The 16,272-nt window shown below is 42.4% G+C and overlaps 1 protein-coding gene across 1 annotated transcript in view; it reads left to right on the plus strand.

The window, feature by feature from the left end:
* The window catches only part of FBXW8 (F-box and WD repeat domain containing 8), a 120,127-nt gene that overhangs the window by 65,592 nt on the left and 38,263 nt on the right, over window positions 1-16,272 (plus strand). The window contains exon 6 of the mRNA XM_043557699.1: window positions 14,018-14,214. Coding sequence (XP_043413634.1) covers window positions 14,018-14,214 — 197 coding nt within the window. The remainder of the gene's footprint in view (window positions 1-14,017; window positions 14,215-16,272) is intronic.

Genomic DNA, 16,272 nt, shown 5'->3' on the forward strand with positions numbered 1-16,272 from the left:
TTTCCTTGCTGGTGGGAATGCAAAATGGCGCAGCCACGTGGGTAAACAGGTTGGCAGTTTCTTACAAAACTAAACACAAACTCACCAGATGACCCAAGCACTCCCACTCCTATATTATCCAAGAGAATGAAACCTATGTTCACACAAAAACTTGTACTTGAATATTTATAGAATTTTATTTGTTTTAATATAATTTATCAAATTGGCTGACATACAGTGTGTATGGTGTGCTCTTGGTTTTGAGGGTAGATTACTATAGTTCATTGCTTACATGCTATAACATTTTAATCATGGTAGCTCCAAACTGGAAGGCACGTAGATCAATATTAACCAATGAATGAGCAGGTGTATTGTAGTACATCCATACAATAGGCCATCGCTCGTCAATTTTAGACAACAAATTACAGATACATGCAACAATACAGATAAATCTTAGTAGCGCTAATGCTAAGTAAAAGAAGCCAGCCACAAAAGAGTACATACTATATAATTCTGTTTATGTGGAATTCTAGAAGAAGCAAAACTATGACAGAAAGCAAGTGAATGGTTGCCAGGGGAAGGTGACTGTCAAAAGTGTGGTGGAAATATTCTGTTATGATTGGGTGGTGGTTACGGGACCATAAATACTTGTCTGTTCGTATCCAATAGTGCACTTAAAGTTGATGAGGTTTTTTTTTACATGTAGGTTAGAACTACATGATTTTTAAACATATTTTTAAAAGACCAAAAAGTCCCATTTCAAGATTTTCTACAATATAGTTGGTGCTACTCTTGGGAAGTTTTGTTTTGTTGGTTTTTGCTCATCAGGAACGGTCAAGATTCTGAAATGTGTTAGAGTCCAAGAACAAGAGTGCTTTCCATCTCGGTTCTAGAGTTGAGTGGATGCTTGAGAGCAGAGAATTCCCCTGGTGGCTCATGGCCACCAGAACATGTTTAGTGATTGAAGTTTTTGTTGTGTCTTTAATTTAACAATAATCTTTCGTGAAGAAATCTGGACCTATTTTCAAAGAAATACAAAGTAATAGATATTGTATTTATGAGATCATAGTATAGTGGTAGCAGGCATGGCCAAAACTAGTGGCTATATGTACCTGGAATTGTTCCTCTTTCTTTGTGTTTAACTCTGCTCTGAAATAGGACTTAAAACCCAGGATCATGCGATATTACAAAAAAAAAAAAAAAAATTCCTGGATAAGCAACTCTCCTCAATTCTTTATTCCAAGGCCATGGAAGACTTTTCTGCATATTTTAAAGAGTTTATGACCTTTGAGGCAAAGACCTGGCTTTTATTCTAATTCCTAAGAGTTGCAGGCATGCATTGTGCTACCCTAGTAACAATAAGCGCAGCTAGTGCCCAGATCTTGGTCTCTAAATATCATTAATTCTTCAGTGAGTGGAACCAGTGCTAGGAGAGACAAATACAAGATGAGTCTGGAACATCTTGTGGGACCAGAAAGTAAGGATGGACCAAAAAAAAAAAAAGTGGGTAACATGGAAGGAGGAGGTTCTCTTTATAGGAAAATGGAAACAAACTGGAGCTCTTTCCCAACGGCAAAATCAGGGGCAGTTCTAGCAACAAAATAGGATATTAATGGATTATAACCTATAGAATAAAGTAAATATCCACGAGTCCATGCCAGTATAAATAAATAGTTAAATAAATAAGCAAGGGAGAAGAGTCAGCTCTTCTTTACAATAGCATTTCAATTAATGAATTTCTCTATATGGAGGAGTGATGAAAATAGAAACTCATTTGGCAAGTGCTAGAATAATTCTTACAGGCAAGAATCAATGGATGCTAAAATTAGTATGATGAAAAACAGGATATGGTGAATAATGAGAAATTGACATCATGTACCTCCTGATTCACTGAAAAGGCACGTTACTTCTGTGCTACTTATGTCAAAAAATGCATAACCTGATTTTAACCATGAGTAAACATTAGACAACTAAGAGATCTTCTATAAGATACATGGTCAGTACTTTTCAAGTGTCAGGGACAGGAAGGACAAAGATAGATTGAGGAATTGTCTCAGAGCAAGGAGACATGACAAATGCAACATGGAATTCTGAATTGGATCCTGGACGGGGTCGAGGGTGGGGGAAGGATTTTGGTGAACCACTTCATGAAATGGAAATAAGGTCTATAGGTTAAACATCTTGTATCAATGTTGATTTCCTGGCTTTGATCATGTTACTGTGGTTATGTAGTATGTTAACATCGGGGAAGCTGGGTGAAGGGTCAACTGTAACTCCTTGTATGATTTTTTAGAGCTTTTTTGTAAGTCTCAAATATTTCAAAATTAAAAAATCATTAAACAAGGTAAAATTTTTCTCATAGCAATTTAAAATGCCATGTATTGGGGCGCCTGGGTGGCGCAGTCGGTTAAGCGTCCGACTTCGGCCAGGTCACGATCTCGTGGTCCGTGAGTTCGAGCCCCGCGTCAGGCTCTGGGCTGATGGCTCAGGGCCTGGAGCCTGTTCCCGATTCTGTGTCTCCCTCTCTCTCTGCCCCTCCCCCGTTCATGCTCTGTCTCTCTCTGTCCCAAAAATAAATAAACGTTGAAAAAATAAATAAATAAAATAAAATGCCATGTATTTATATGCTGATTACTCAGGAAAAAAAAATGTGCCTGACCGTTTTCTTTTTCGCTGAATTGGGAGCCTGATATTCGATGAGATTAGGACCTAGGTTCTTCTGGTGGTGATTCTATGATTAAGGATTCTCCACATACTTTGTGTCTGTATTTTGCTATTTATCTTTGGGCTATTCTTTCCCCCTTTTATTTAATGCATGATGGTATGAGTGATATTTCATTTCCAAAGAATACTTTTTAAAGAATGATATAGCCATTTTATTTTATTATTTAAAATTTTTTTTCACATTTATTTATTTCAGAGAGTGAGACAGTGTGTGAGCGGGGGAGGGACAGAGAGGGAGGACACAGAATCTGAAGCATAGCCATTTTATTTTAAAATGTCAGTATTTAGCAGTATGCCAGAAGTTAGGGGTTTTTTTGGTGTGTTTTTGGTTTTTTGGGTTTTTTTTTGCCACTACACGATAAACAAGATTTTTCGGTTTTATATGTAAGATATGAAAGGGAGACCTGATTTGCCAAAATAATTTTAGGGGGGGGGTAAACAAAAAAGTCTGAAGACCACTAGTCTTTAAGGCACGTGGATCCATGGGTCTGGAGTTCAGAGGAGAATCTGTATAGGGCTGTTGTAATCCACACCTGCCCCTGTCTTGTCCCCCAGGGAGCACGTAGGGACATGGGGGCGCCCCAGCTTAAACATTCTTGGCCCTCCTGGCAAAACCCATCCACATGCAGGGAGATTTGCATTGGGGGTTTCAGGTGCCTAGGTGAAATGTGAGATCATCTGCTGTTCCCTTTCTCCTTCTTGTTTGGCGTAACTCAGAGTTGACTACAGTGGTGCCATAATCTAAATCTTTGATTTTTTCTACTTTGAGCCATGTAATACTTTTATTGAAAGAGAATTCATTGATAGTATGATTTCAGGATATTTCGAGGGCTTGGATTGGGGATTTCCAAAACCTGCAAAATGTCATCGCTGGAATTTCCATTGCAAATCTGTTCTGAGACTACACTAAGTTCGGAGCGTAGCTCCTGAAAACTTTTGCAAAATACAAGTTCTGTGTCTTCACTTTTGTCAGTGATAGCTTTTCAAATTATTTTTAAGAATCGTTTTATTGTAGGAAATTCAAAATACACAAAATTGGGGAGAATAGGGTGATGAATCCCCATGTACCCATCATTCTGCTTCAGTAGTCCTGAGCATTATCTTAAATCACGCATTTCTAAATATTATATAGTTCTGTCACTTAGCACATGAGTGAAACTGTTTTTGAAGATAGAGCTATTTGCCTTTTAGTAACAAATAAACTTTTTGAAAAGAGAAAGAACAAGGAGATTAAGACTTACCCTGGGCTACTCTTGGCCTGGGCTCTCTTGCACCTGTCTGGTCAGGAAAGTGGTGGCGATGTTGCGTACTCCTTTGGAGTTTAATTCACCTTAACCTATCACTGAGTCAGAAGTAGAATTTGTATATCAGAGTTAAATGTTGATTATAAAATTATGTGGACCGTGATTGGGAAAAGTGAAAAAAATCTCATCACAAATCATGTTAATATTTATAAAGATATGTATACAAATTATAATAAAATTTTTGAGATAGTGTAACATGTAGGAAAAATTCAATTTGTCCCAAAGGATGTGTAGTGAAGAATAAGTGTTCTTTCTCTACCCACCACCACTGTCCCGATTGCCCAGTACCATAGTTTGTGCGCTGGAGGCATCACCTGGTACCACTGTCTGATGGACTCTTCAAAATATATTCCAGATTATGTTTATATTGCTCCATTATAGTGTGGGAAGACACTGGCTGGAGCTGGCAGGGTTGGTGGCTGCATGCATAGTGATGTCTCTTTCGAATTCTCTGCCTCCTTGGCACTTCCCCTTGTAGAAGACCTGGTCCGGATGCTTCCCCATGAATCTGTTTTTCCTTGGACTCCGTTACTCTGAATTCTTCTACGGAGTCACATTGTCCTGTCTTACGATCTGTTATTTGATTCCTTTTCAACTTACTGTCTTTTCTCATTTTTTATTTTTAAAATGTTTTTCTTCTGCTTTGAACCCGAGACTCCTAACTATATTCATCTTGCTTTCTTCTTGACTCTCTTTCTGCTTTGGTGATCTCTCATCCGGTCGCTGATCTGTTGTGCCTAACCAGCCACTTGATCGGTCCATGAGCCCATTCAGATTCTCGTCAGTCCAAAGTACAGCTTCCAGAATGCTTCCTATGCGTTGTTTTCCTCCACATCACAGGGTTCAGGTTTAGAGTTGTGTTCGGCTGCAGTGTTGAGGATGAACATGCACGGTAGACGCTTTGTCTTATTCCAGACCTTCCGTACCGAGCACTTCAACATGACCCTTGTTTGCACTGATATGAACCTCCCTGGCCACCTCTTCCGTAAAAGCAAAATTTATTTTCTCCTTTCAAACCCATGCCACCTTTACACCTCCGGCCTCTATCTCATAGTGCTGTTGTATGGACTTGATGAATGAGGCAGTACACAGTTAGTGAATGCAATGGGTAGATCTTAAATTTTTGTTAAAATGCTTTTTCTCTTGTCAAGGAGTTTTTTGGCTCCTGTTTATTTATAGGCAAGTGTTTACGGGGTGGAAATTGAAGTTACAAGCTGTTTTTAAAAATAGTTTCACTCACTGTTCTCTGAACTGCAGTTAGATGACCCTGCCTACGTGACTACAGCAGTGCCCCCTTATCCGTGATTTCAGTTTCTGCAGCTTCAGTTACCCGCAGCCACTGTGGTCTAGAAGTGGGGGGGGGGGTGTCCTCGGTCAGTGGTAGTCTAACGCTACCTCATGCACATCGTTCCATCTCTTCACGCAGGTGTGCTATTATCTCACATCATCGCAAAAAGAGGGATGAGTTCAGTTCAATAAGATACTTTGAGAGAGAGACCACATTCACATGACTTTTGTCACAATATAGTGTTATAATTGTGCTATTTTATTGTTGATCTCTTACTGTGCTTTTTTTTGTTGTTGTTTATAAATTAAACTTCATCAAGGGTATGTATGTAAAGGAAAAAACATAGTACCTAGCGGGTTTGGAACTGTCCATGGTCAGGCATGTCCTGGGGATCTTGAAACGTATCCCCCACAGGTAATGGGGGGGTCGATTACTGTGGTCAGAAACTGCCCTACGCCTCAGGTGTTTACTGTCCAAGCGCAAGAGGATAGGAGCTCATGGCTACAATAAGTTCTAATCAAGGAAGCACTAAAGACCACAAGACACTCTGTGGTTTAAGAAGTGACCAGTCTGTGACTTTCTAAACTGTCAACCTGTTTTAAATTTTAATGGTGCTTGAAAAAGATCAAAGGGGAGGGGGCAGGGCCAGTTGTGTGTGGTGTGTTTCCCCGCCCCCCCCCCAAACCAGTTCAGCAGTTATTTACCTTTCAAGCAATTAACATAATTACCATTATGCTAAAAAGTAATTTTGGAAAGTTCTGCCCTGAGCTCTTACGACCCCACCGGGACAGTTTTAGTTGGGACTTATCTTTTTGATGGAAGCCTAATTGCAATTTTGGCTTTGTGCACACAAACAGAAGCAGCTAATTGTTTAGGCAAATAGCAGATTAATTTAAATATGCATCCCTAATAAAACAAAAATGGTATCCATTATGGTCCTTGTTCCCATGACGAGGAATATAAATATTCTGTGCAAGTACCATTAGGCGGAGGTCTTAAGGATTGTCGACATTATTTCACAGTGGTAGCACTTTCCTGATATCGAGTAATCTTTACAAAAGCTCACATAAATCAGTTTAAACTCATTTAGATCCCATTTCCACTATGTGCAGTTTCATTACCACACTCTGGCTGGTCTCCTCCGGGAGGAGGGAGGGGCATGTCGCAAACTGGCATGGGTGCCCACCACAGCTGCTGAGCAGGCTTTGTGTCTCCTCAGAAGACTGGCCATCGTTACTCATGTCATTGTTAACAACCGTTCCCCGGTCTAGGGTGAGCTCCGAGTTGCTTCCGCCCTGCTGCCGCTTGTCAGAGCCCCACTCCCGTCTCCTCGATTGGGCCGAGGGCCCTCACTCATTGTGCTCTTGCAGATTTTTTGACAGACCCTTTTTCTTCTTTCGTCTGCATCCGTTTCATATTTCTCGTGGATGAAGCCGTGTTGTCGTGAGGCTGGCACTGGCTCAGAGTTGAACATCCTTCATCCAGCTCTTGAGGTTTCGTCAGGGAGAAAGAGAGACCTCTGCTGTCCTTTTAGTTTTCCCGGTGTGGGGCAAATAAATGGGGGCCGTGAGCTCTGGCGCTTAGGGATCATGGCTTGTTCAGGAAATGATGGCAGTGACCTGCTTTTTAAGTCACTACTGAGGAACTAACTACACAGGTCCTCCCTTTGCATTTGCTAAGACATTTTCTTGTTTTCCCTTGGCCTGACTTGCAGGATAAGTGTAGTAGACACTTTTGGGGTGTCTCCTAACCCCAGCGAACCTCCTTAGTCCCCGTAGGGGTAGGCACGTTCACAGTGAGTGTTTGCATTAGTCTTTGGCCTCGGTTGGACGAGGGTGGGAACCGTAGGCCCGGGGGGCAGCTAATTCATGGATTGGGACGAGCCATTTGGGCCTCACACATTTAGTCTGGGTTCTGTGCTTGGATTAGAAGACTCTGCAGATTGGGGAAGAGCGACGGCTGGTTTGTGGGGGAGACAGAAGAATGAAAACAGCTGCACAGAGAGGCACACGGAACACATAGCCTGCTTTGGTTCTGAATGTCTTCCTAGTCCCTGGTTCAGATTCCTTATGATCTCCAGCTGTACTTCTTGCCTTTGGGTTCCATGAAATAGCCCCATTCCCTCCCAGCCCATTTCCCTTTTGTGTTTGAGTTGCGGTGGATTTTTGTTTCTTAGAACCAGATGTCCCTTGCTAAAACGTAAGACAAACATTTGGCAAACCTTTATTGACAGCCATGTTGTCAGTGACGTTATGAATTCACTGACATAGGCGATATGGAAGAAAAAGGACACAGTTCTGACACTTGAGAGGTCCACACAATATCAAGAGCCAACTCCATATCATTATTGTTTCTGTGATATAAAACTTGGCCTTTTGAATGAATTTCTATCAGATTTTTAAAAATTATCACCTGTTTGAAACCCATGGGGGAGGGGAAGGAAAAGAAAAAAAAAAAAAAAAGAGGTTAGAGTGGGAGAGAGCCAAAGCATAAGAGACTCTTAAAAACTGGGAACAAACTGAGGGTTGATGGGGGGTGGGAGGGAGGGGAGGGTGGGTGATGGGTATTGAGGAGGGCACCTGTTGGGATGAGCACTGGGTGTTGTATGGAAACCAATTTGACAATAAATTTCATATATTGAAAAAAAAATTACCACCTGTTTGACAAGTGACTATATTTGGTTCGGACAGGCATTGGCTACTTACTTCTTAATGTCACGTGATGGTTGTGCATCCAGTTCAACTTGAAGTGTCTAGAGAAATTAGCCGCCCCTTCTTTGGGGATATTAAAATGATTTTATGGCATGATAAAAAGCATATCCATTTTCCCATTGTACTTTGTGTCTTCTGTTATGTGTTACATTTTGGTCATTAAAAGGTTTGTTTCTCTCAGGTGCAGGTTTTGTGAGAATAGGAGTCCTATCCTTTCTGTCTGCCCCCAAACGAAATGCTTGGTAGATGCCATGAGAATATTCACTGCATGCAGTCAGTGACTTTCTTGTTTTATTTTGTCTTATTTGCCGCAGTTTCCCGACTACCTAGAATAGTGGCTGGTCCAAAGCCGGGGCTCAGTAAATACTTGATTTTACTATTACATCGATTCCCTTTTGACTAAATGTTGGTTAACGTGGGTGATAGCTACAATATTACAAGACATTATTATAATTCAGGTATTCGTAGTTCAAGTCCCTGCAGTTCTGAGGTTGTAAGAGTAGCCACGATGTAACTACTAACGAATAGATTGATCATTTATAAAACTAGCTTCCACCCAAACATCTCTCCCCATTCGCTGCTGTGTCTCTTCCTGCCCACCTTGCCCGGGTGTTTTTGGGTCAAGTGTCCAGCAACACAGTTGCAAAGTGAAATTGCAAATCTTGCAACAGCTGCAGGATTTAATGTTAAAAGTGATATTGGAAGAGCCCCAGATGCGGTAATTACATGGGTAAGTATACGTGGCTTTTTTTTTTCTTACTATTTAAGTCCTTTTTTAAAGATTAATTGCCTGCTGATGCAAAAGTAATAATGTACATGGGGTTCATCACACACATAGAAACGAAAAGCCTGACCACAGTGGCACAAAGGCTGGGGGGCAGGAAATGGAAGTGAGTGGCAGTGAAGCTCACCCTCTTCACATGAAGTGGGGCAGTGTCACTGGAGGGTAGACCGATAAGTTAAAGATGAATGCTAAAATGCTGAAGCACTTGGGCTAAAATAACACAACAAGAGTTTGGGCTAATGAGCCAACAGGGGAACGCAAATGGAATAAACACATACTCGGTTGAAGCAAATACTCCATCTAAAAGCAGGCAGAAAAAGAGAAAAAGGGAACACAGAACAAATGGGACAAATAGCAAAATGGTAGGAAAAACCCATTCCTGCCCATAACCACATTAAAGGAAATAGTCTACACACTCCAGTTAAAAACAAGACCAAGTATATATGCTGTTGACAAGAAACTCGTTTCAAATGTGAAGACACAAGGCAAAGAGAAAGGACAGAAAAATATATACAGTGCTAACACTAATCAGGAGAAAGCTGGAATGCCTATATCCATAGCAGACAAAGAAGATCTCAGAGCAAAGAACACAACCAGGGGTAAAGAGGGACATTTCACACAACGAAGGGTCAATTCGTTCAGAGGACATGACAGTTTTATTTTATTTTATTTATTTATTTTTTAATTTTTTTTTTCAACGTTTATTTATTTTGGGGACAGAGAGAGAGCATGAACGGGGGAGGGTCAGAGAGAGAGGGAGACACAATCGGAAGAGGACATGACAGTTTTAAATGTTCACACATGTAAAAGTGGTCTTGGAGGACTGTGCTGTCGACAAGGAAGGGGCTGACAAGGTTTTATATGCTTAGTAGTTGAAGGGAGTAGAGAGAGTTGATAAAGATGACGATGCTGTGGGAGTCCAGAAAAGAATGTGGGCATTAAATTGAGGGAACCCTAGAATATATTTTCCAAAAAGACCTTTCTTAGGATGGCTCTGTGAAGTTCAACCTTGCAGCAAAGGATATTTTATTGCACAAGATTCTGTTGGAATAGTGATGCCGACAAAACCGAGTAGTTGATTAATAATGAAAAATGTGTTTATAGATAAACTCCATGTGTGCTTAGAATGAGCCGTGGTTGAGTAACTTCCACATTTGGCAGAATCCAGGCAAGTTTACGTCATTTGCTCGTGGAGCTCATGGTTATTTTATGCACTTGGAGAGGCAGCCGCACATCCCGCACTTTCCCAGCATAATTCCAGCCCAGCCTCATCACATACCAAGTGGCTTTGGACCAGTTGTTTAACCACTCGGAGCTTCTGTTCTCTTTTGTAAATGAGGATAATGATGTTCCTCCCAAAATGGAAGTGAGCACTCAATGAGAGGAGACAAATGAAAATGTCTCACTCTCGAAAGCTCTATGAAAATTGCAAATTTTGTTTCTCTCATGACTGTTTATTGTGACGTCTCTGAACAAAGGCAAACACACATAACGCAGAAGTGCTTGGAGGAGGCACGTCTTGGAATATGCCTGTCTCCTATTGAATGTGTATTCAGCGTTTTCTGCAGCATCTCTGTTTCTTCTGAGAGTGGGGAGGACTTGCCAAAAGATTTGCCAGGGGAATGTGTCGTGGAGCCGTGTGTGACCCGCGGATCCCTTGGTTTATCGTAATTCTTAGAAAAGAACACTGTTTTACGTCTGAAGCGACATTTAACTCGAAGAAAGCTCCGCTTCTGTTTGTCATCACCTACCTAGCCTGCTGGCGGTTTCAAAGTCTTGCAAAGCAGCCCACATGCATTACTTTCTTCTGACTGTATTTATTTAGTACTGAATGATGCTTTATGGTAAGATCCTAAGTTCAAAGCACTTGGATTGCCGAGAGAAGAAACGTGAAAGAGCTTTATCTGTTTTGGGTACTAGGAAGTTGTAGGAAGTAGGATTAGATTTTTGGAGGAGCAACGGAGGGAATTTGCACTATTAGTAGATTGTAAACATGCTTTACAACATGGCAGGCCTTCTAGAACACATGAAAGGTAAAAATGATTGGCCTATTTCCAGCCTTTGGTGTGGCTCTTCCCCTTTCGCCTGTCCAACAGTCCTGTGCAGTAGGTAATGTTATCTTCCGTTTTGTAGATGAAGAGACAGGCCCACAGCTTAAAGTAACTTGCCCGAGACCTTCTGCTAGCAAGTGGTAGAGCTGGATTTGAACTCAAATAACCACAGACTGTTATTTCTGTACAATCATTTCTCAGGGAACTGTGAAAAATAAAATCAGTGGGAATTGGAGCAGGACGTTATCCAGTATGATGCAGACAGTAATTATTTTCTTGGGTACATATTGGCAGGGAAAGAAGTGGGTGGGAATGATAAAAAGAATTTGGGTAAGAAGAAGAAAGGCATCCCAGGTACAGAAAAGTTTCTGTTTCTGATAGAAGAGTGTAAGTTCCTGCAGACAGACTGGTTCTCAGACTTGAGCGTATATCCCCAGAGTTTCTGTTGCCCCAAAATCTGCATTTCTCACAAGCCCTCAGGTGGTGCTGCAGCTGCTGGGGCTTCTGGTCTGAAGATCTTGGAAAACTTGGATATCATGCTGTAGACCATTTGAGAAAGGTGGAGACACACAGCCAGTGTGTGTAAGAGGGATTCATCTGGGTAGCAGCATCCAGGGAGCTGGAGAGAGAAGGGTGTGTAGGTAGATCAAGGTTTTTAGCAAGTGTAGGATAGTTAAGCTCACGTGTGATAATGATGGAAAGTAAAGCATCAGTGCTCACTGCAGCTGGAAGAGGGTGGTGTGAGGAAGGATGTAAAATACAAGTTAGTGGCTGTGTTCAGATCTTGCTGGCATCTAGAACAGTGCCCCGTATAAAGCATGCTCAGTAATTTTCTGCCTGATACCTCACGCTTGCTAGAATGGCTGTCGTCAAAGACCAGGGATGACAGATGCTGGTGAGGATGTGGAGAGAAAGGAGCCCTCGTGCATTGTCGGTGGGAATGTAAATTTGTGCAACCACTGGAAAACGGTATGGAGGTTCCCCAAAAAATGAAATCTAGAACTCTAGATTTCATATGGTCCAGCAATTCCACTTCTGGGTATACGTCCAGAGGAGATGAAGTCACTGTCCCGAAGAACCGTCCGCACCCCACGTGCACTGCAGCATTGGCATTATTCATGACAGCCAAGACGTGGAAACAGCCTGAGTGTCCATTGACAGTCGAACAGATAAAGAAATTGTGGTATACGTGTCCAACGGAATACTATTCAGCCATGAAAATTCCGCTATTGGCAACAACATGGGTGAACCTTGAGGGCGTTATGCTAAGTGAAATAAGTCCGAGGAAAAACAAATACTGTATGATCTCACTTACGTGTGGAATCTAAAAACAAACAAACAAAACCCTCAGAAACAGAGAACAGATTTGTGATTCCTGGGGATGGAGGTGTGGGAAAAATCAGTAAAGGTGGTCAAAAGGTGTCCAAGCTTCCAGTTAGAAGATAAGTTCTGGGGATCTAACCTACAACATGACGACCACAGTTAATACCGTACCGTATACTTGAAAGTTGCAAAGAGAGTAGATTTTAAAAGTTCTCATTCTAAGGAAAAAGAAATTTGTTAACTGTGTGAGGTGATGGGTATTAACTAATAATGTACTATGTTAATCATTTTACAGTGTATGCATATATCAGACTGTTGTGTCGTACAACTTATATGTCAACTATAATCAATAAAACTGGGAAAAATTATTTGTTGCATGAATGGACAATTAAGAGAATGAATTAGGAGCGCCATATGTGCAAAGTATTCAGCAATTGATGTGTGTCCTGCTATTGTTAAGTTTGTCTCATAAAAACATTTTATAAAATTTATCTTTTTAGTAAAAATAATTTTAGGGAAAATCTTCAGAATATACAAGTGGATATATAGTAAAATGCCCTCCTACTCTTGTCCCTTCTCTTTGGTTTCTTTCCTTCAATGCCAAGCACTGGTAACAGTTTCTTGTGTATCCTTCCATACACGAGGATAGTCTGTGTATATGTTTGTGTGTGTGTGTGTGTAAATTTTTTAAAACACGAAAGTAGTATAACCTGCTATACCACTACTCTGTCCTTCACTTTTTTCATTTAATAATATATTTTGTTGATCTTTCAGATAGCTTATGTATAAGTCTGGCACAGTCTTTTTAACTCCTCATTTTATTTAAATTTCAAACTGTGGTGCACATTTAGATAGCTTCTAATCTTTTGACATAACGAAAAACATTTCAGCGACTATCCTATAGACATTCGTAATTTGGTACGTATCGTCAAATTGCCTCCCAAGTTGGGTGAATTAGTTTATATCTCCACCAACAATTTAAGATAGAGCCTAGGGTGCCTGGGTGGCTTTGTCAGTGAAGCATCTGACTCAGTCAGTTTTGGCTCAGGTCATGATCTCATGGTTTGGTTGTGAGATCGAGCCCTAGGTCGGGCTCTGCACTGACAGCATGGGGCCTGCTTGGGATTCTCTCCCCGCCCCGCCCCCCCCCCCCCCCCCCCCCCGCTCTCTCTGCCCCTCCCCCCCTCAAAATAAATAAGCATTTAAAAAAATAGAGCCTATTTCCCTATAGCCTCAACAACAAAATGTTTTATGAAATTTTTCATCTTTGTCAATTCGATGGATGAAAAATAATATTCTGTTACCGTTTTTGTGTTTTTCTTTTTTTTTTTTAGTGTTTTATTTTTTCTTAGAGAGAGAGCGCGCGTGCGCTTGCCCGTGAACGGGGGGGGGGGGGCGGGGGGGGCAGAGCAAGAGAGGGACACAGAATCCGAAGCAGGCTCCAGGCTCCAGGCTCTGAGCTGTCAGCACAGAGCCCGATGCAGGGCTCGAATGCATGAACCATGGAATCATGACCTGAGTTGAAGTCAGATGCTCAGCCGACTGAGCCACCCAGGCACCCCCGTTTTTGTATTTTTCTAATTGTGAGTGAATTTTTGCATTTTTCTTACGTTTGTACATCAGTTGTATTTCTTTTACTGTGACCAGCATGCTCTTGTCCTTTGCTCACTTTCCAATTGCTTTTTTTTTTCCTTATTGGACCTTAGAAGCTCATTGTTAAGGAAATCGGCCCTGTGTTGTATGCGATGCAAATTTGTCATTTACCTTTTAACTTTCTTTATATTGCATGATTACTTTACAATTGTGCGTTTTAAGGAAATCTAAAATTACCTGCCCTGTTTTTCTCTACGTAGGGTTTCTTAATATCTGGGATCTAAGGACCGGAAAGTATCCCATCCATCGTTTTGAGCATGACGCAAGAATACAGGCACTAGCCCTCAGCCAGGAAGATGCAACGGTTGCCACAGCTTCCGCTTTTGATGTTGTAATGTTGCGCCCCAACGACGAGGGCTACTGGCAAATCGCGGCAGAGTTCGAAGTTCAGAAACTGGTGAGCTTTTTAGTCCGGTCATTTGATTGTCCATTCTTAGAACCTCTGGGTCCGATCAAACAGATAGTAATGACTTCCGGCAGCTCCCGTTCCCTCGGGGCTTCCTGGGGGCCTTACATTTCTAAATCTCACTGCAGCCTTGCAAAATAGGTAGATAGTATTCTTTTTCCCCATTTACCAAAAAGCCTGTAGAGGCTGAGAGCAGTGTATCTATCGGCTTGCCCCGGATCTCAGAGCTAAGGAGCTGAGATTCAGATCTCGGGGCTGACCTCCAGGCCTGGGGTTTCTCGTCACTGTGGTCCTCAGCCTCCTTCACCTAAAATGGGATGTTCGCCTCTGGTAATGTGAGCTCGGTTTCTGGCCTATCATGTCAGTGAAAATGATGAAAATGAACTCAGTGGTCCATATGGGAGGGAAGATTTCCGTCCTACACTTTCTTCCGCCTCAGATTTTCTCACCTGGAATTAAGAGTAACTCCTGAGTGAAAACAAGTTTAAGTCAGTGTTAATTGGGGAGCCGAGTTCCAGGATGTCATGCGTGAAGCTCAGCCAACCCGAAGCGTTCTTTACGTCAAGCTTATCTCCATACTCAGTTACACGTGAGCCTCCACTTTTATACGGTGGGAGGTGATTCTGCGGTAAGAAGGAAGTGCTCAAATCTGCGCTAAATTTGGATTTAATGTAAACAAACTCGATTTTGGCACTAGTAGAGCGAGCAGAAAAGCCAGTGTTGAATAACGAATTGGTGGTCTGATCCGGAACAGATCCTGTTTTTCTGCCTTTTCCCCCTGGTGGAGATCTTGTTAGCCTTGAGTAACTAAAAAGCCATGATGTCAGCACTTCGCCTGCATAAGCTTCTTGTCCCTTTAATGACCAGTTTCTGCCCTGTGGGTGGTGTTCCCCCCAAACCATCTGATGCTCCTCTCGGGGCTTTTACTAGAAAAATGTGAAGTACCATCTTTCTTTGTTCTCAAAACTACCGTAGTGCTTATTATCTGGTGTCTGCGTAAAGAACATTCTAGACCAGCAATAATTATATGAATGCAGACAGTTACTTAAGATGTGAGTTCCTCCGTAAAGTGTAAATCCTGCCTTGGCAATAAAGTGGCATCCTGGCACCCACTGGAAGCTTTTTGAAGGAGTTTACAGCTTCTGGCAAATGGCACCACCACAGTCAGTCTGAGCCTCTTGGTCTGTCAGAAGTCCAACAATAAAGTGAAACTAAACAGCTAGGCTGAGGATGTTAATTTTAGGGAAATAGGAAATGACTTTTAGAATGGGGGGGGAGAGGAAGCAAGCCACAACTGCTTGGCAGCATAGGCCTCATTTCTCATCTCGGATGAGGGGCTGCCGGGCCTCCCTGAAAAAGGTCCCCCCCCCCCCCCCCCCGCCGCGGCCCGGCCCTGCGGGCCACTTTTGTCTTCCCAGGTGGGCTCCCGAATCACAGTGGCCATCTTCCCTGGGTTGCAGCACTGGCCTAGCCCTTCCGTCCTTCCTTTGTGATGAGTCCTCAGCTGGGCAGGTTGGGGGCGGGGGCAGCACTCACACTCACACTCTTGGGCCCGAGGATGAACAGCAGAGGCCCCCAGATGTACACTGTCCCTCCAGCTCCTCTGGACAGTCCTTAGGATTCAGGCTTTTGAACTCGTTTGGCTTCTTGTCAGGGCCACGCTGTCCTTTCACGCGGTGGTTTTCACGATTACACAGTGTGGCACACCTGCTTTTGTACGCTGAGATTTTACTCAAGGAGGTGGAAACCTGGTGTGAAATGTGCTCGGGAGAAATGTGCCACTTAGGGAAGTAGAAAAGCAAGCGATGCCTGAAGGGAGCGCCTCGTTGCCGGGCAGATCAGAGGGCAGCGGTCGCGCTAACGCGGTCAGGAGTACCGTGGCGGTGGTATCATACCCTCGATGACCTGGAAACAGCAGAGGACGGATAACGCCGCTCTTTTTAGCCTTTTAGCTGCACATTTCTGGTACCTGCACAAATGCTAAAATGTGAATTTTGCTGATTGGGAACCGAGGGGATTTGATTCAGTTTCTTGTAAAAAAAGAAAACA

The sequence above is a fragment of the Prionailurus bengalensis genome, chromosome D3, assembly GCF_016509475.1.
Source record: "Prionailurus bengalensis isolate Pbe53 chromosome D3, Fcat_Pben_1.1_paternal_pri, whole genome shotgun sequence".
NCBI classification, from domain to species: domain Eukaryota; kingdom Metazoa; phylum Chordata; class Mammalia; order Carnivora; family Felidae; genus Prionailurus; species Prionailurus bengalensis.